The sequence below is a fragment of the Chenopodium album genome, chromosome 5 (assembly GCF_948465745.1).
Source record: "Chenopodium album chromosome 5, dcCheAlbu1.1, whole genome shotgun sequence".
Lineage (NCBI taxonomy): Eukaryota > Viridiplantae > Streptophyta > Magnoliopsida > Caryophyllales > Amaranthaceae > Chenopodium > Chenopodium album.
In genome coordinates this window covers 9,430,991-9,451,376 of record NC_137838.1, presented here as the reverse complement: position 1 = coordinate 9,451,376, position 20,386 = coordinate 9,430,991, and the positions used below count along the sequence as shown (strand labels likewise).

The following is a 20,386-nucleotide window of genomic DNA, read 5'->3' as shown; positions in this document are numbered from 1 at the left end:
TCATGTATTGAAATTCGATTAGCCAGTTAATCTAATATCTAATTCATACTTTTATTCAGAAGGTGAATGTCGTAAGAGTAAACATTTTGCCTTCATTTAGCAAACTCTTTTAAATGGCTAAGACATGCGCAAATCAATAAGATACATGATGCATAGGGACTAGGGAATATGATTTTGTACATTTTATGTGAGGATATTTACTTTGTTGTACCCGTTTTCTCTAATTATTACGATGCTCAGAGGCTAATCTTGAGCAACCATGTTTACGTATGATTATCTGATTTGATCTAACTTTTCCTCTAGCTTCAAATAATCACGCAACATACACAGCATTTCAAAGCATGGAACTAAGTTGAGGATCTGATCGTAGCAGATTATCAAAGAAAACAACACAATTTATCTATACAGGTCCTGTACACCAATAAAGAATTATCGCTATTAGTACATATTATTTTTGGTGCTTGGGCTTTGCAACTCAAACCAATAGAATCAGAAATAAAATAATTTCTTATCAATGAAATACAGTTATCTTAGTGTTGAAGCAGCAACGGTGACTCTGCCTTCAGCAGACAAATACTGCATAAAATCTTTGTATGCTTGCAGGACCAAGTCTTCATCATCCCATTCATCACGAAAAGTCTCTGTTTGTTTAAACGCACGGTCTACTGACGCAATATACATTCCCTTCCTCCACTCCTCAGCAGGAGGGCAGCCAGATTCTGAAGCAAGCCAATCCTCGTATTCATATGACCACCCAGAGAGTTGCTGTGTGGAGATCCAACATTGAAGTCAATTTCAACAAAATAAACTCTAGAGTGGATCAAATTATTAATCCCTAGAGAATTGATTTATCAATCCTCCATTCAAACTTGTTCCCTAGGTTGCGAAATTAGACATGAAAGGCTAGCTGGTCAGTAGTTAGCAGTATACATTTCTCCAAAATTAATCACAAAGTTCCTAAAAGTATTCTGTACCAGCTTGTTAAACACAATTCATACTCACAGTGTTCCCATTTTTTTACAGGCCATATGTAGACCCCTGCAAAAATGTTTCTAACATGAATACATGATGCTGATAGCCATACACAATGGTTTACTAAGCTGTCAACTTAGTTACAATGGCTTTCCTTGTTAAATTCGAAGGAGCTTAGAGTAATCCCTTTAATTTAATTTTAAAAAAATTATTTTTCACAATTTGTTAGTTAGTGAGTACATGAATGCAAATACAAAAGTAAATCACTCATCTCGAGTAAAATTTACCTTAAAATCATGGATCCTATGTGTGAAGCGCTTTGGAATTCCCTTAGCTTCCAATTCTGAGTAGAAGGCTTCTACATCTTCCATCATTTTTTCCTCAGACGGAAGTGATAAACGCCCAGATAAAACACCTGCTACCCATTTACTTTGAAGTTCAAAAAGGAAGAATGGGTCAACCTAGCATGAAATTTGAAACGAGTCGGTCAATGTCTTTAGCTATCTACTGATTAAAACTATATCTCCCTAGAAGGTAGAAAGTATATATAACACCAACAAAAGAAATCTTACATAAAATGGCACACCAATGAAGGAGATCCCTGGGGCTAATGCAGGAGGAAACACATGCTTGTAAAGAGGCCCGACACGATTATCATCAACATTTACAACACCATTAGTGTGAAGAAAAGGGAAATGTTGCTTGTACCTGACATATGACCCATCAGTCCATCAGTAATTATCCATTAGTTGTGCAGACGTTAACTAGTGTAGCTAGTACAATGCTACAATATCTAGGGGAAGCATTTTGAATTCATCTGCATCTATCCATAGTCGACTCTCCTCTAGTCTCTATAGCTTAACCAAAAAAAAAAAAGTTTTGGGTTAATCAAAATACCCAGTGCAATGGATAATGACATCTGCAAGGGCCACACTCCCATCCTGAAACGATATTCTACCATCTTCATGGGCTTGTTCTATCTGCATAACAGAAGAAGAATGTGTTTTAGAACTCATCCTAGAATAAGGGACAAACAAATGAACAATGGACTTTTGTTGAGTAGTTTTACCATTGGATGAAGCCACAAGTTATCATAAATAGGATGCTTTCCAAATTTGGCCAATTTTCCTGCTGCCTCAGACCTAGTTGTTACATGAACTTCTTTGGCTGATCCAGCAATATCCCTAGAGATATCGACAGCACTAGAAGCATGCCCTATCAAAACTACAACCTGATAGAAGCAAGAAAACAATATTATTAGACAAACAAAGGATATTAGACAATTCAAAGAAAACCATACAAACTTTGCAAGGAGAGTAAATAGTTCCCTTGTGGAAGTTTATATATAAGTGTAGGCAGAAATCAAATCCAATATACAACATTAAATATCACACATAAACATTGCATTCCGTGCATTTGGGCATCTAAATTATGAATACGAACAAGTAAATCAGAAACACACCTGGTCTTGATAAAGTTCTGGAACACGATAGTTATGACTATGAATTTGCCTCCCTGGCCAAAGGTCAATGCCTGCAGAAGGTATCGGTGAAAAATCTATCAAAAACTAACAAGCATCATAACCAATATAGAAGTATGTAGCAAATTTAATATTCACAGACGTGTAAGATTGTTTATGTATTGGCTACACTTGGAGAATTTTTTTAGTCAGATTTAGCTTGTATGTTATTCACAAACTTCAAGTTTTGTCAGCTACTCAGCATAAGAAGTATCAATGACAGAAAATCACATAATCACTCTCTAAAATTACTACTCTGTACAAGATTTCAAAAAAAAGATGTGTTGTCTAACACTATTGCCAATGGAACAATCGATATTTATTTTGTTGTTGCATAGCGTTAAAGTGGACAATTGCATTAAGTAAAGTGATTTTCTTCAATAAAAATAGAATTAAGTGATCGTCATCTCCCTCTTTCAAAAAAAGAAAAAAAAAAAGTGATTGTTATCTCCCAACCCTCAAACAACACAACAATAAAAGGCTGAACTTTTAATGCAATAGCTTTTTTCAAAAGTTTTAGAAGGAACCAACTATAGCAATCTATATGTGGTTAAGAGTATTTTAACCACAGTGCTCCAAAACTCAAATACTAAAATTTCTATCGAGTATCTACTCTACAAAAAATAACCACCAATTTTTTTTTTATTGATGCAAATATAAATCCACATTCTAGTACATATAATTACCAGGAATATTATCAGCAAGTTGTGGTTCAGTGTAATGTCCGTTGCAGACAACCACAGCATCATAAGTTTCAGCCATATCGCTGCCCTTGTCTCCCCCAACTCTCCTGTATTTCACCATCCACTTTCCATCCGTCTCCAGCCCAATATGCCTCACATCTGTCTGGTAACAAATCAATTTATTCAGTCCAAATTCATAAGCAAAATCTTCCAAGTATCTCAGCACCTCCTGATGCCCTGGAAACCTTCGTGAATCTCTGCCGACTTTGCCTATAAAGGAAAATTACACACCAATAACAGTAAGACTAGTCCAGGAAATCAGTCATGGAACCTCATAAATCATAATGTATTTGAAAGTACATATTATAGTCTTATAGAGGCTAGTCAGGCTACCCTCCATTATGTAATACACTATTTTCCATTCTAAAATCTAAAGTTCCTGCAGAATTCACATAAGTCAAAAGCTACAAGAAGAACCATCTCCAACTCTCGAAGGGCTTTGCACATATAAATATTACACAATGCAAGTTTCATGTCCCATAATGCTATCTACAAAGCTAATTATCTTAAAACTCTATACCGGTCAAAACTAAAAAGGAATGGATTGGAAGGAGTACACGTCGATTATATAGAATACATTATAAAAAATATGAAAAAACAAATTTTAAAGCAAGGAAGAAAAGATCATTACCAGTAGGAACAAATGGAAAAATACGAAAGCCCATAGATTCTCTAGGAGAATTTGTGCGAAGAGAAGCATACACACTTGAGGGAACAATTTTCCGAGTTGGGTCATGTCCAAGCAGATCAGACTCAACCTCAGCCGAGTAAACCCAGCAACCACCCAACTGAGCAGCACGCTCAAACACCACTACATCTAGACCTTCATTTCTAAGCATATGTGCCGCCATCAAACCAGCAGGGCCAGCACCCATCACGGCGACTTTCTTGAATGTCAATGGGGATGTCATCTTTGAAAACAGTGCACAGACAATGTGGTTTGCAGGAAAACATTACTACAATAGGTATAATAAAAATGGCATTGACTTGACGTAGAACATGAATTACCATACTTCAAAGTTTTGTTTAATTCTTTTCTATAGACCAGCAGACGACTATGGCGGTAATATTAAATCCGTATGTTTGCTTAGACAAAACACAATGACAGAGCTGAACCAGCATAAACATTAATTTTCACACAATTTACTTAAACACTTTTATACCAGTAAACCTTTTGCCTTCCTTTAGGCAACTCTATTAAAAGGCTAATAATAGCAGTAAATACAAAATTCGATAAAATCGTTTTCAATTTTCTCAGGAAAAAGTTGAAGAAAATACGAATACCCATAAAAAACAAAGAGACTTCAGCAAATTCGACTACCAAGTTTGAATTATTGGACTTGATACAAATTATACAATCATTGATGATAAAAGATGATAAAAATGAGGACAAATATCAGAAAAATTACTAATATAACTCCATCACTGAGCAAAAGGCAACACAGCAGAAAAAATAAATAAATTTGATATTGGCCTCCCATGAATCAGCTAAGCTATTTCAATCTTCAGCTTATCTGGGATTATGAAGGCACCCAAGTTTTATAGAATTAACCAAAAATAAGAGCAAAACAACAGCAATAGACAGCATTGATCACCAATTGGGCAACTCAAATTTCTAGACCATTAGCCAGAAAAAACAGCATAAAGCAGTATAAGTCAAGGCCAACCCATGAATACACCAAAGATTTTGTATGGCTCCCTGTAAAGATAAAAGCCCTTCTTGTTGGTTAACATTGCGCTATGATTATAATTATGATATAATAATGATGCATCTAATATCCGATGAGCATCATCAATAAGATAATATTTACAAGTCTCTTCAATACATGCACAAATCAAGGGGAATGCTATTTTACACATCCACCATATCCAAGACAATGTAATGCCATCGGACACAGACTGCCTATCCAAAACTCACTGCCCATCCTGTGCACCTTCAAAACAGTAATCCATTTGATAATGGATTTCTTCTCTTTACCGAGGATTACGGCACATCTGACATAGAGTGGAGGACTCAGGATTTGCATAAGTACACCGTTCACAGTTCCAATGATTGACATCGTCTATGTTTCTGGTACCAGTACGACTACTTCGTGAGGATGAAGATTTTGCTTTTCCCCCTTTTCCTTTGGCTCCAGCATTCTTTGAGCTAACTGATGTGCTGGAAGCTGCTTGAGAATCAACTTCTGATAAACCATTTTCCAATGCCCTGACTAAATTCTCGAAGTATGAACGGGTAACCCTGTAGAAATTCGAGATTATATCAATAACAATTTCAGCTTTCGGAAAGGTTCGTAAAATGCATAGAATGGTATGACAATAGAAATAGGTCAAACATATGATACAGATGCAGGAAACTAATAGCAGAGCAACATAATCAGAAGCAATTATTACTTCTTCCTTTTCAAGTCTATGGGGTGACGGAATTGCATGCTACATAGAAAGATTTCAAAAAAAAAAAAAATAATAAGGACCAAGTCTCAACTAGGTACCCCTTTGGTAAACATAGAAGTAGTCTAGAATAATGACTACATCAGACCTCTATCATACAGTCATACACTATAACTCAGTCTCACTAGTGGGATTTTTCAAGAACAGTGTCCACTGAGACTAATTATCTGCACGCCGAAAAAGACATAAACATCAATGAAGATAATCCTCTATCCTCACTAACTGCTAATATCATAGTCAACGAGCAGTTTGCAGTGGCAATGCTACAAGCAATACTGATACACCAGATTAAAATGACTTTGCAATTCATGATTTCATCTATGTATCAGACAAGTCTTACAGAAGTATAAATCACAACCACTACAGCCTGATGCGAGATGGTTACCTGGTCAATCCAGCCAACTTTGGCCGAAATGTTTCAAAATCTGGTTGAGTTTCAACCTCACCATCGTCATTACCAAGGAAAACTAATAATTCCTTCTCCGCACATTGATGAAGCCTCTCAAGAGCAGCCTCAGCCTCACCTACAAGTAGCAAAAGTTAGGTGGAGCAGTCAGTCTTTTTGATTTCCCTTGAACAGCCAGTTCCACAATGCTTTAGGGTACGGTTTTACCTTGTGAATACTCAAACAGCTGCCTCTTTGCAGTTTCATGCTCCGGTAAATAATAACCATATGCATACGTCCATTTCAGCACTCGTCTACACTCAATAATCTGCATAAAACAAAATTGTAATTATAACAACAAACAGGAAAAAAGATGCTCAGATGCATCAATCGTGACCAAGGGTGACAAGAACAAGATGCATCAAACATGACCAAGGGTGACAAGAACAAGAAGCTAGCACACCCATTGTACATCTCTCCTCCTTTTCTTTCCCTTCACGTTGCTTCTTTACAAAAGGTGTAAAAGGTGACAGGGAATGAAGTCATTATTCCATAATTTACCTGTTGCCAAGCCTCTATAATAAATTTGAGTTGCGACTCAGGTTCCTTCAGTTTGTCACTCAACTTCTCTAACTGCAAATAATTAGAAAAACCCAATGTCAGTGCAACGCTATCAGTAAAGATACTGTCCAAGATCAGAATGATTTTAACCTGACTTAAGCTCAAGCTCATCAAGAAGACTAATAGATCCAGGACACAAAAAGGTAAGGGAGGATTTAATAGCGACAGGAAAGGCACATAGACTCGAGAGAACAGAAACCTCTGTATTGCACTAGTTCGAGAAACTAAAAACATAGATAATCTTATCTGCTTTTCTTAACACAATTCACAACAATTCTTGGCTTTAACACAAACAAGCATCTTAGAGAAAGATAGTTACTAGTACATAGAACTGACTAGGAGGTTTGATGTTGAGATATTAATAGTCAAGTAGAAATTCAATTTACCACATTTGCCAAGAATACTTTCTAATTAGCCATAAGATTTCAAACTAATCAACAAGATAATCAAACCACGAAGATGATAAAAGAATATACCTTCAGTTTTTTTTTTTTTTTTATATATATAGGAACTAGGCATAGCCAGATAACAAATCTAAGGATAGGGTTATCATTGGATATTGAATAGCTACAAGAATAGATAGGCAATTCCAGCACAGTATCAAAGTATGAAACAAGTTAAAACAACAGCCATGTAATACTCTCAATGTAAGATATATCTAGCAGTACATAACAATCAGAATTCAGAAGTACAGCTATACAAATTAAGCAAGAAAAACACTCCACCTATGTTAGGCTACAATCAACCTTTCAAGAGTTCAGGAAAAAAAAAAGGAAGACCATAAGAGAGCGCATCAGGATAACAGGATGAGGGAAAAAACAATATTACATAAAATAATAAATTATAATATAAAAATAAAATCTTACATGGACAGTTTCCATTTGGTGCAAATCAGCAATAGCTTTTTGCCTTGACTGCAACAAGAAACAAACATTCACCATTTACCCACCAATCAAAGTAATTAAGTACTTAAGGGCACAAAATAATTTATCAGTCTGCCAGTTAAAAGGAAAGCACAGACACGTATATAAACAAAAACAGTGTACCAACAAGTTCAATTTAAGAACTTTAATAAAGCTTTGTCCTTCAAAAGTATTGCAATGCAAAACCAGAGATACGTAGGGTACTAATTATACCACATAGACATTGTTCTAATGTTCACCAAGTTAGAACCAACAAATGACCAGAAGAATCTAATACTCCTTACTGTTTGGTTGCTTGCCCATCGTTCATAATAATGTGTATATCTCTCCAGAGAATTCTTTGCCATTTCCCTCCTCTTTTCAGATTCATCATACTACAGAAACATGCAGGTGTATATGGAAATATCATTAACAATACCATAGAGATAAATATAAAATCTTATAGCCAATCGTATATCAGCAGGCTCCATTACCAATCCCTCTTGTTTTGCAGCTTCGTAGCGGTTACATGCATAGAAACCACCCGTCCTTTCGCCATGATCAGACCAAGCACCAAGGCATAGCCTGAAAGGCAACACGATTTAATCCAATAAACAATAGAAAAATAATGATCAATCAACCTCAACCAAAAAAATAAGCATTCAAAATAAAAACAGATGTGATTCCAGCACAAGTTAGTGTTTACAATATCAACACTTAATTATTCTTTACCAGCAAAACTCAAACTTGCATGGTGGGGTGCAAGACATATGCATGCATCCCTGATTCTTCTCAATTGGACGCTTGCACTTCGGACAAGGCTTTGAATTAGCCAGAATCCTGAAAAATATGAAGCACGCAAACACCACGTAAATAGTCAATACATGTAAGAGATGGAATGTATATGACATTTCCACCCTTTTCTTGCATCTTGTTCATTAGTTGGTCAATTAAGATGATAATAAACCATACAGAAGTAATGACTGAAATTAAACTCAAAAATATTCTCAAAACAGCAAGCACCAGGGACATTTAAAACCACCACAAAAAGAGCCATACCAATTCATATTTTCAGATTCTGCACTGTTCTTCAAAATCCATTTAGCCACAGTGCTACAATCCACAGGACGATGAGCTTCCTCTGTACACTGTAAATAATTGTCGCCCAATTCAATTTCCACCAAGAGAAACTTTGATTTAGGAAAACTAATAATTCTCCAAAATAAATTTAGAGCTTACAGTTGCAATTAAATCATTAAAAATAAGATAATACAATAATAAGTTACAAACGTAAACAACAGATGCTTTCCACTCATTTTTTCCCTCGCCAAAGCATAACCAGTTGTCTGGACAGAAGCATAACTCGTTCAATCCTAAATGAAATAACTCATTCAGCATGGTAGTTCATGGTAACAGCAAAAAAACATAACTATTAAAACCAGTTTTTTCCTTGTAATAGAGAACAGGCCATCTTCCTTTCATAAAGGGAGGGGGTAAAAGGCTGCAAATCATTCAGCTGAAACTTACATTCCAACAAAACGCATGCGAACATAAGCATTTAACGTCATAAACGTTGCTTCCAAGTTCAAATTCTACTGCATTTTCACAATCTGGGGCTGGGCACCACTTGGTCTGCGGGAAATGAAAAAGACATTATAAGAGAACACAGTAATGGAAAAGCAAGTAACTGATACGTTTGCACATTTAGACATCTAAGGCCAAAACACAGCCAAAATAAAATATTCAACGAGTTTATAGCAACAAGCCAGTAAATTGTGACAATGAGCATTATATTATGAACTTAATATACATGACAACGAAAAAAATGAAAATATCCAAACATTGAGAGTATGCAAAATGGATATAAATCCAATTGCGAGATAGTAAAAATACATCTGACTACATCAGAAGCATTAGCACACACTTGTAATAAAGCTCACATAAAACTTTTTCACCGACACAGTTTTCCACCTTTAATTTCTTAACTCGTTACTAAGTACGCCAATAAGCTCTACACCCAACAATGAAAAACTATCCACAAATAAAATGGAAACTCGCAAAATGTAATCATATCCAGAAAAGGAAAGTGGGAACACAATGTGGGCCTATATAACTGTCCACACAGCCATTCAGTCAAAGACAAACATGATTTTAAAGATCTGGCTAATTGGTCGATGCATCAGTTTTCCAACTGGCAGCAAGAGATGAAGAGCAAGCAGTAAATGACCAAGGTCAGTATGTGAGATAGATCAATAAAAGGTTGATGCAGCTGAAATGGCCAATATAAAAATCAAACAACACCAACCATGCCATTTAGACAACAAAACAAAGAGTATGCTTCAAAGTTTAGTGCCACTATTTTAATCAGATCGCAACCATGATCTGAAATTTTAGTTATAAAGTTCTCAGGAGAGGTCAAAGATCTTCCAAAGAACAATCTAGCCCAAAAAGGAATTTAAACAAAGAAAGAATAAAGGTGTGTTGGAATATGGGTTCAAATAATTAAGTGAAGGAAATAATCTAATCCTCTTAAATGTATATGTTTCAAAAATAGAATGAAGGTATCTCCCAGTTACAACTTGTGTTCTAAATTAGAGAGCATTTTTGCCACTCCATTGCAAGCTCATTCCAGGATATAACTGGATAAGTACCATAAAGTACACATAAGCATGTTCACCACCAGACGTGAGATACCCATGCTCATAAGGTGAGCAAAAATAGCATTCTAACAAAATCCAATAGCTTCAAGTAACACAAGAAGCACTAATAGCCTATAACCCTATACAGGAAATCAATCCATTCAACTACAAAACAAAGCAGCAAACACAACTGCAAAAGAGTCAACAAATTATGCCACAATTCAAAAAATTTACTGTAAAGTGACACGAGTCAATTGAAAGATATCAACAGATCACTATATATTACCAAATTCAAAAATCCAAACATGAACAATATGACGTATCTTGCAATAATAATGTGTGGCACAGGTTAAAAAAATCAAAAACCTTAACACAAATCTGAGCGCTCCCCACTCTAAAGAAGAAAATTTCATAGAATAATTTAACCGGCAAGATCAACATAATAAAGAAAACCCACCTTTTTCTTGTCCACAATGTAAGATCTAACAAAATAACGAGAATATTTCTCCCTATCTTCATCAGATGCCAATTTGTGGATCATATCATGACCAACTGCAGCACCACAACCTGGAGCCGGACATCTAAGCAACAAGCACCCTGGGCCATCATTAATGGATGTGGTAATATAACCTGCAAAACAAATCCAATTAGATACCAACATCCTCAGCAAAAAAGATGGAGATGCATAAAGACAAGCAATAATGATGATTAAATGCTTGATGACGTAAAAAAATAATATATGTGCATTCATACAAGAGAGGGGTTGGATTTATATCGCATATACTATATACTCCAGCTTTTCAATTTGGGATGTGACAAAATGATTCGGCATAAGAGTCCAATAACACGCTTTCTACTTCGCATAATTCTACCACCATGCCTTTATTGCAACTATTCATGCACAGAGTTATGTTATAGTAAACTCAAGAGTAAATCAAACCATTATAAATATTTACACAATTAGACTAGAACCACCACCTATAATTTTTTCTCTTGGAGAGTAGACAAACTCTACAAAATGAAAAAGAATATACAGAAGCAAAGTCTTCACTGAACAATCAATGAAGCAACATCACCACAATGCCTCCAAAAGTCCAAAGAAGTTCTGCTAGGGCAGGGTATAGTGGCCGGAAAAACACAACCTTATCCCTACAATAAGATAAAGGTTTGTTCCCAATTGACCCTAGATCTAGTAAGGCTCTATTCTCCTCACCTTATTTCCCATATTTCAGGTCAAAAAAAAAAAATTAAAGGGTTAATAAGTTCATATTAGATAAGATAAGGGTTAACAAGGTTTAATAACACCTTATATAAGATCCAATAAGGTCTGGATGTCCGATAAGATAAGGGCTAACAAATTCACACAAGTTCAGATAACATAAGTTCGAGATTTGATAAATAAAAATATCACAAGTAAAATACAGGTGAAGAGAACACTAGCTATACTGTTTAACCATTGCTGAACAATCGCTAAGAATGCACAATTTATAAGGCCGTAATTATGTATCCGTTATCGCCTTATAGCAAAAGAATAGTGAGAGATTGATCCCGTTGGAAATGAACATGCATTTGAAAGATTACCATGTCAGCATGATTATGCAACATATCCAAACACTAAAAAAAAATACAAATCATTCTAGGAGAACTTATTATTTTCTATTTGAAGGATGATGGAAAAACCAAACCAAATCCAACCTTTCCAACAAGTTATACAATAGGGGTGACCACAAACAGCTGATTGTATCTGGTCACGAGGATAAGAGTCAAAACAGATTCCACAGGTCATCTGCCAAAACAACACACAATTAGAAAAAGATCCAATCAATATGAGAACATAACAAGCAAAAATGAATGCAAAAATTAAGGACCCAATGTTTCAGGTGCAGAACTCACTTCATTAGCATTCGAAAACATAGTTACGGGTTTGGTAAGTAGGCCAACCGACTTCCGAATCCTATCTTCGTCAGCAAACCATTGATCATGCAACTGACTAACATTCCTGAAAAGAAAAATATACTTATATATTATAATACATAAAACAAGGATTAAATCATTAAATTAGTAATAGTAGCTCGGCATAAGGCAGTTCTCATCAATATAGTACAGAAATACAAACACAAATGCTATACACAAAACACAGGAATAGTAAAGCTACACAAATAAGTAACAACCGAAAAAATAAATAAATAAATAAAACAGTGTAATAGCCAACTAGGAAGTTTGTACCATTTATAATGGCAAAGCAATATGCTTGCAGCAACTCTAGAAATGGATAGAACAGCAGAAACATGTGAAATACTCTCTTCTTGGCGCTGTCGAATATCATCCTCCCTCAAGACGGTATATGTTTTCTGGAACATAATTAAAATTTTATAAGACAGCTGCACAGGGACATTAAAAATTCATAGAAACTGCAACAACACAAAAATTAACAACACTTCATTTTCTTTTGAACAGCTTATACTTGCACATCATAGGTCATGAACCTCTCAAGGGTAGCAACTTATAAAATCATCTGAACGTGGGCCCACAACAACCAAACATTTACTCTGAAGCTTTTAAGCCCTTTGCCTTGAGCAGAAAAGGAGATGATCTCTATTTGGCAAAAATAACAAAATCAAAGTGTTTAAACATAAAGAGAACATAGCGCACAAATCATTGTTAGTGGCTACTACCTAAGAATCTAAGATGCACTCGGTAAGTCATCAAGATATCCCTACATCTAGAAAAAAATATAGGTATCCACAAAAAAGTATAGGTACTAGTCAAGCTCAGATCTTCCATTACCACACATCCTAATCCACAGTGGCATCATTCCCCCAGACTATATAGGATTGACAGTAACAGTCTCACTACAGCTTCCATCCACCAGTTGACCTAGGGATCCCCAAAGACAGTGTATGTCCCAGATACAATCTACAATACACTTAGACATCGTTACCAAGTGACAACCAAATCTTTTGGATACATAAAATACATTCTCCTCAATCTAAATAGAATAAAAGTACCCATAAATGCACAAATTAGATTTAGATTTAGATCCATTCACGTAAATTTAATCAAAGGTACTCACAATATGTATTGACTTGAAATTATAGTTCCCTCGTCTGAGAATTAATGATTAGATACGCATAGTTGATACTTGTGACTTCATCAATTCATCATAACTTAAGATAAAACTATGACTATGAGCATTATTTTTACATAATGACATTATTTAGTTTCCTTTTACATCTCCTTCCTAGATTTAGACAACAAGTAGAGTCAATTCTCAAGCCTCAAAACAGCAAATTTAAGCCACATTACATAATTTCGTAATTGGTTGTGGAGGAACCATGGATAAAACATATTATATGGGATAGAAAGATTATAGGGTCATGTTGACTGTTGATTAAATTGAGATGTTGTAGCTGTTAACGTGATGATTTCATTCTAAAAATAGTTGTGGGTTACTAGGCCTAGTGCTAGTAGGATAGTTTGTGTACCTTAAAAATCTTAATTTACAAGTATTTGTATTTTGTAACAATCCTATACTTTTTTTTTTTACCTTTGTTCTGCACTATTAAATGCAGGCATTGTGCTTGTAGAGTTCATGTACCTTAAAATTTCTTAATTTTTAATTTATATATTTTTTAAAACAATCCTAGTCTTTTATTTTCTCTAACTTTTTTCGACACCATTGAATGAATCCCCCCCCAAACCACACAAAAAGAATGAACAGGTCAGACACCAAATTACCAACTATAACAATGCAATATTCAAGTCATTTCTAGAGATTGGGCAAGTCGACATCAAGAAATTCAAGAGGAGTTGAGCTTTACTCATCTCATCAACATCCCTTGATTGTTCAGATTGGAATTTAAAATAAATTGTAACGTCATGATGAGAACTCACCAGACTGACACCCAACAAAAATTCCCAACCCACCCACAATAATTTTAATGTTTACACTTCAGATAGTGGATGTCTCAACAAACAGTTCACAAGAAATTCAAGTTAATGTCATTAATTTCATTATTACTTCTCCCTTTTCTCTTTCCAATTTCCATCCAAGCAATCCAGTAGTTTTCTCATTCCTAAGCTCCTAACATTTACTCTTTGTTTCCTATGACCATTACACCCACATTCCAATTTTTAAAATACAATAAAAACAGCTACTTTACAATTTTTTGCCCAGCCAAGTGTGAAAATGAAGACTTTAATGAGACACAAGAAGCACATTTTTTTCTACAGGAGCAAAAAACTTCCAGGGCAAAAATAAAAAAATAAATAAATAAATAAAATCCTCTGCAAAGTTATAAACCATAGGAATTATTTTCACATGACAAGCTATATAGAATCCTAGTCTCTTTATTTAAAAGCATATATATAAAGATAACACAAAGATTCAGCCAGTGACTCTTTTGTAAAAAGAAGTGAGCATAAGCAATACTCAAATATTTTATTCCCTTTTGGTTTTCAACCTGTTTCTCTCAAGGATCTAAATATCATACAATACCCACACAGCTTCCAAGCAATGATCTTACTCCACAATACAAACAATAGCCAACAATAGGAATTGAAACTCGACAGGACCACGTCACAGGAATGGCCTATATATAACAGCCAAAATCCAGTGAGTTTTAAATATGATAGCAGTAAAATTATGGGGGACAATGACAAGAAATCAGCAATCAACTCAGTTAACAATATAGCAGATGCAAAGTAAGGGTCAGTAACCATGATAGCAAAGCCAGTATCACGATATGAACGACCCAATTACGATGCCAAAAATTACAAATAAACCAAAGTACCAGATCAACGAAGCAAATCATTTTTCCTTGGGCACCAAATCCATTCATGCCTTCACCCAGCACAAGTTGCTCTTCAATCTCAACCCAATAATCTCGAATTCATGTTGTGGACAAAGACAGCCACAACCAATCCTAAGCATGGAACCTCTTTCTTTATTCCATACATAAACTGAGCTTCATAAGATCAAAAGGCAGCCTGAGAGCCTAAATTGAATCATTCTATAGAAGATTCGATTATCCCTTTAAAACGTTACATCTCCTAGAAAATTCTAAGAAAAGTGTTTTATTTAATTCCATCAAGCAGTGAAACCTCCAGCTGTTGATCATATTATCCGCTCAGATACTTCTTTCTCTATACAATCACCAATTCTACCAAATTTGGCAGCGTAACTTCTGCATATCCTCATTAATTCACATATAAGACTCCCACGTGCAACGATCATCAAATGATTTGCTTCCTCTTTATAGCAATTAAAAAAACTTATCATGAAGACAAACTAATCATCAAGAAGTTAGTATTTCTATAATAGATTGAAGATCACTTTAAATACCATCCGCGGCATAAAATCCAAATTTATGAAAACGAACTGCATTTTCACATCACGAGATTCATGTGAACAAACCCCTACTTTCACTCAACAGACAGAATCAAACAATCAACTAAAAAATCATAAAAATTATCTAATTCACCTCAAAATCATGCCATATAACCTTCACTGTAGCATACACCGATTAACACCATCAGACAAACCACCCAAAATCAAACACCAATCCAATTCAGACAAAACCATCCAAAATCAAACACCAATCCAATTTCACAAGACCATCCAAAATCAAACAACAACCCAATTCAATAACAAAATCCTCATGGTCAATTTAACCAGAAAACAACTCACAAATTACAGTACTTCATTAGCATTCCCCCCAAAATCACTCAAACCAATATCACTTATCACCCACAGATGACAAACTACATTCTTTCATTCATAAATAACATTATAAGCATCATCAAAACTATAATTCACCTACTTTTACAGTAATCCATTAAACTAAATAAAATTGAAATGCAGAGAGGGAAAGAATCAAACCTCGGACCCTTCATCACTGGCATAACCATAGCCATACCCAGCATCATCATCTTCATCCTCGCCGCCGCCGATAGAATCACCTCCATCCATATCAGAATCACCACCACTGTAATAATAATCTTCAGCAGAATCTCCATCATAAACATCATGAATCTCCTCATCAGAATCCATTGCTAAAACCCTAACTCGCTTCACGCCAATTTCTTGAATTCAGCGAAAGAGAGAGGAGAACAAAGGACTCCACAATCGATTAAAGCAAATGGACTAAGATAAAAATAGAGGAAATGATGAATTGATGATGATGATCAGAGAAAAAATGGGATTTTTTGATGGAAAAACCTGAGAAATTGGGGAATTTGGCTAGGGTTTATGAGAAAGTGGGAGATGAAATGTAGAAAAATGCAATTTATGTAAAGTTGGGGAAATTAGAAAGGAAAGTTTAATAAGTTAGGGCGGTGGGATGAGAGAGAATAGAAAGGACTGTGTTGTGAACTAAAGGAGAGTTTACCGGAATAGCTGGGAGGATGATGATGATGATGTTGGATTCATGTCCGACTTGGAATAATTGCAACACTTTGACTGATATACATGTCAATGTACGGTTTTAAATATTTCGTATTAGTATTTTATATGAGTCCCTCTCTTTCCTATTCTTTTTTTTTTCCTATCTCTCCCATGTCCAATCTCTAAAAGTTGCAACAAATTCATAATCTCTAAAAATTGCTACAAGTTCATAATCTCTAAATGATACGGAGTACAAGTACAACTTAATGACAACTATTTCTGTATACGGTATATTAGTGAAAAGTATATATAGTCGCAAGTCGAATTTTTACAAATAATCTAAAACGAGTGTCATATGAATAGTTATGAATGAGGATTATTATAATTGAGTTGTTTAAGTAAGGTTGATATTTATAATAATGTTTGTATGGTCGAGTTATGGGTGTTAAGAGTTGGATTATGGATTGGGTTAGTTTGAAGGATATTTTGAATAATTAGAGGCGGCAGATGAGTTGTTTATGTGAAGCACGTGTTATGAATTTATGATGTTCAAGTCAATAACTCACTATTTCACAGATTTGTTGTTTATTGTATGTCTTTTTAAGTATTCTTTAATCAATCGAGGTGTCTAGTTTATAATACAATCGTGTTGTAGCCTACTAGAAAAACCCTCGAGTTTTGACAAAAATTATGAAAATATTTGGATTTAAAAATATTCTTGTATTTTACAATTACGAAATTGTCGGGAGACTAAAATCCATATAGTTTCACAACATTAATCATATACTTGAAGTTGACTTATAGCTTGGTCGATGAGTGCATTCGACATCTATACTATACTAAAAGACAAGCGCCTCAATGTGAGACTGACAAATGTCTCATTATGATTCGTTGTCTTTTATTAATTTTTTTTATTATTATTATACATTTATGTTTCCATATGTATAAAAAAATCTATACATTATTTTATTCTAAATAAATACATAAACTATTATAGTAAAGTAATAGACATATACACATGCACGGTATATTAAGAAAAGTATCATAAAATATGTTAGTATATGTAAATAATAATAGCTACATAAGAATAAAAAATCTTAGTATAAAAAATATCAAAATAACACATGTATGTAGGGTAATTCATATTCTTCCTAGAATATTATGTTTATAATGAAAGAAGATAATTCGGTAAATATTAACAAGCCAATCAACGGCATTATATACAGTGTAAGCTACGTATGGTAAGCTATAAAGTAGGCCTAATTTCCTACAATTAAGGGAAGACAAGTATACACTAAGCAAAACTATGCCAAAAAATGATGCATACATAAAATAGTTTCTGGTTTTAACATAGATAATATCTAATGAAATTTGTACGAAAAATATTCTTATTCTATAACCATTAAATTTCCATATTTTCTTACTCTTGTAATGCTCATATTCAAAATTTAAATAATTTAATATGTAATTTTATGAGTTTTATAACATTCATAGTTACTGTATAAGAATACATGTCCGTAAAAAAATGCATTATATACACGATTGGTTAGTTGATAAAATATGTCTTTAATTTTTATTATTTTAATAAATATTTTTTAATCATATAAAATTTATCAATAACCATTTCTATGTATTTGTGTTGTATATTCAATCATTAGTTGTTGATTAGTTATATGGATATTATGTAAAAGTTTTTGACACAATGCTTAGCTTAGATAACTGTAAAATATGGCGGTGAATAAGATATAAGGTTATTATTGTGTTTGTAGATAGTGAATGCGACAGGTAAAACAGGTTTCAGATTGTATAGATACTGAACAGATGGTATGACAAGTAAATTTTAGTTTTTCTTCTATTGTTCTTCTATAGTAATATGCGGAATGTATGACAAGTAAATTTAGTTTTTCCTCTACTTCTCTTACGTAGTTATGTGGGTATAATTAATTTATTTTTCAATTATAATAAATAACATTATAAAAAAAATAATAGGGAATAAAAGAAAAGAATTGCAAATGACATAAAATACTATTCAAATCACATCTTTCTTTAATTTATGTACGTATCAGCCATTGTTGCAACTGGACAAAATTTTAATAATTAATTATTAGAGAAAATAAGCCCTTTATTACTAATTGAATTATCTTAGGATTAGTTCCTACGGGATCAATCATGCTTTTGTCAAAAAAAAATAATGATTTGATTTATAAACCGTGCAATGCAAGGGCACTATGCTAGTTGTGACAATACAAGCAAATTGATGCAAATTGACGTATAAAGGGACAACATAATGCTCTTTCGTTAATTTGATTAATTTGTTTTTAGACAAAAGACCAACTATAATTTCATAGTATAACTGGCTATTTTATGTCAATTTGATCTATTATTAATAAAGCAGTTAAGATATTATTATCGTGTCAGTTTTAATATTTAACGTACGTATAAATGGCTATCTTTAATTGTATAACTTCATAAAAGTTCACCATGACCAAATTTTTTATTTTTTTCATTGCTTTTCTTTTAAAGCAGAGCTTGAAGCAGTGAAATATGGCTGGCTTAGGGTTTGCCAAAAAGATGGGAATTAGGTAACTAATACATAGTTCGAATGGAGATTATCATTTCTTAGCGTGTGATAGAAATTACAGCTCCTTATATAAAGTTTGTGATGGAAAACTCTTTATATATTCTCTTCGTTCCGATTTAAGTATCACATATCTTATATGTTTTTTGTCCCAATTTATCATCACGTATCTTTTACACAATTATCTTTTTACACTACCAAAAATTAAAGTCTCGCATCTTCTCTCAAATAATTAATATTTCCTCCAACACCTTCCATTTACCTTTTCTACTCCATACATTGTAAAAGAATAGACTGAATTTATGTTTACTTCACCTTATTTTTGTTGATATGAAAAAAAAATACTGGATTAAAATTATTTTTGTTTAATTGAATTTTTTTTTATTAAACTAAAATTATTTTAACTAATTCTCTATTATATTTCTTCTTTACAGTTATTGATTCTTATTCAACTAAACTTGTTTTTGTAGAAATGAAATTCTTTAACTGAAATGGAATATTTTTTACAAAATATTAACTTTTTAAGATAAGAGGACGGGGTCTAACAAACAAATTGTCACATAAAAAATAATTGTGCTAAAATCTATATGGCAGTTATTTAAACAAAAGTACCATGAATATTATGTTTTACACGTCTCTACAAATTCAAATTGCTCTTTAGTCAAATCTATCTTATTAAAAGAAATGTAATAGCAAGCGACCTTTAAGGCCCTGTTTACTTTACCTTAAAAAGATATTTAGTAAAAATAATTCTAGTTTAGTAAAATTAATTTCAGTTCAGTAAAAATACGTTTAGTTCAACAAAAATAATTTCAGTTCTTTTAAAATCAGTAAACTTAAAGAAGACATATAATAGAAAATCAATAAACTTAAAGAAAAAATATAATAGAAAATCAATAAACTTAAAGAAGAAATATAATAGAAAATCAATAAACTTAAAGAAAAAATATAATAGAAAATCAATAAACTTAAAGAAGAAATATAATAGAAAATCAATAAACTTAAAGAAGAAATATAATAGAAAATCAATAAAATTAAAGAAGAAATATAATAGAAAATTCAGTTCAGCAAAAATAATTTCAGTTCAGTAAAATTAATTTCAGTTCAGTAAAAATAATTTAAGTTCAGCAAAAATAATTTTAGTTTAGTAAAAATAATTTCAGTTCAGCAAAAATAAGGTAAAGTAGACGC

General features: G+C 33.4%; 2 protein-coding genes across 3 annotated transcripts; both read right to left on the bottom strand.

Moving 5' to 3' along the window:
* Positions 1-374: 374 nt before the first annotated feature.
* LOC145631833 (flavin-containing monooxygenase FMO GS-OX-like 5) lies at positions 375-4,735 on the bottom strand. 2 transcript variants are annotated; one of them, XM_081684024.1, is made up of 8 exons: positions 3,866-4,735; positions 3,178-3,444; positions 2,435-2,505; positions 2,042-2,203; positions 1,870-1,952; positions 1,545-1,680; positions 1,260-1,433; positions 375-765 (listed from the first exon to the last, which is right to left on the bottom strand). In XM_081684024.1, exons 1-8 carry the CDS (start codon positions 4,143-4,145, stop codon positions 526-528), a joined length of 1,413 nt encoding a protein of 470 aa, XP_081540150.1. In that variant the 5' UTR covers positions 4,146-4,735; the 3' UTR covers positions 375-525. The 2 variants fall into 2 exon arrangements, with proteins under 2 accessions (XP_081540150.1, XP_081540151.1); XM_081684025.1 differs by having other exon boundaries at positions 3,941-4,735.
* A 153-nt stretch (positions 4,736-4,888) lies between these two features.
* Positions 4,889-16,633, bottom strand: LOC145631832 (putative E3 ubiquitin-protein ligase ARI7). Its single transcript, XM_081684023.1, has 15 exons — positions 16,114-16,633; positions 12,459-12,583; positions 12,126-12,231; positions 11,928-12,018; positions 10,690-10,862; positions 9,121-9,225; positions 8,653-8,741; positions 8,326-8,433; positions 8,088-8,178; positions 7,899-7,988; positions 7,558-7,605; positions 6,632-6,703; positions 6,299-6,398; positions 6,071-6,209; positions 4,889-5,476 (listed from the first exon to the last, which is right to left on the bottom strand). Exons 1-15 carry the CDS (start codon positions 16,282-16,284, stop codon positions 5,209-5,211), a joined length of 1,776 nt encoding a protein of 591 aa, XP_081540149.1. The 5' UTR covers positions 16,285-16,633; the 3' UTR covers positions 4,889-5,208.
* Between the last annotated feature and the right edge of the window lie 3,753 nt (positions 16,634-20,386).

What these genes read in the sequence shown, in the direction of transcription:
- LOC145631833 (XM_081684024.1), bottom strand. Translation starts at nt 4,145, where the DNA reads ATGACATCCCCATTGACATTCAAGAAAGTCGCCGTGATGGGTGCTGGC. An exon ending in ACTTGTGGCTTCATCCAATG is followed by an intron (nt 1,953 to 2,041) that starts GTAAAACTACTC and finishes TCTGTTATGCAG; the next exon opens with ATAGAACAAGCCCATGAAGA. An exon ending in ATAGGATCCATGATTTTAAG is followed by an intron (nt 766 to 1,259) that starts GTAAATTTTACT and finishes ATCTCCACACAG; the next exon opens with CAACTCTCTGGGTGGTCATA.
- LOC145631832 (XM_081684023.1), bottom strand. Translation starts at nt 16,284, where the DNA reads ATGGATTCTGATGAGGAGATTCATGATGTTTATGATGGAGATTCTGCT. An exon ending in CCAGTGATGAAGGGTCCGAG is followed by an intron (nt 12,584 to 16,113) that starts GTTTGATTCTTT and finishes ATTATGTTCCAG; the next exon opens with AAAACATATACCGTCTTGAG. An exon ending in CTGCAAAACAAGAGGGATTG is followed by an intron (nt 7,989 to 8,087) that starts GTAATGGAGCCT and finishes ATGTTTCTGTAG; the next exon opens with TATGATGAATCTGAAAAGAG.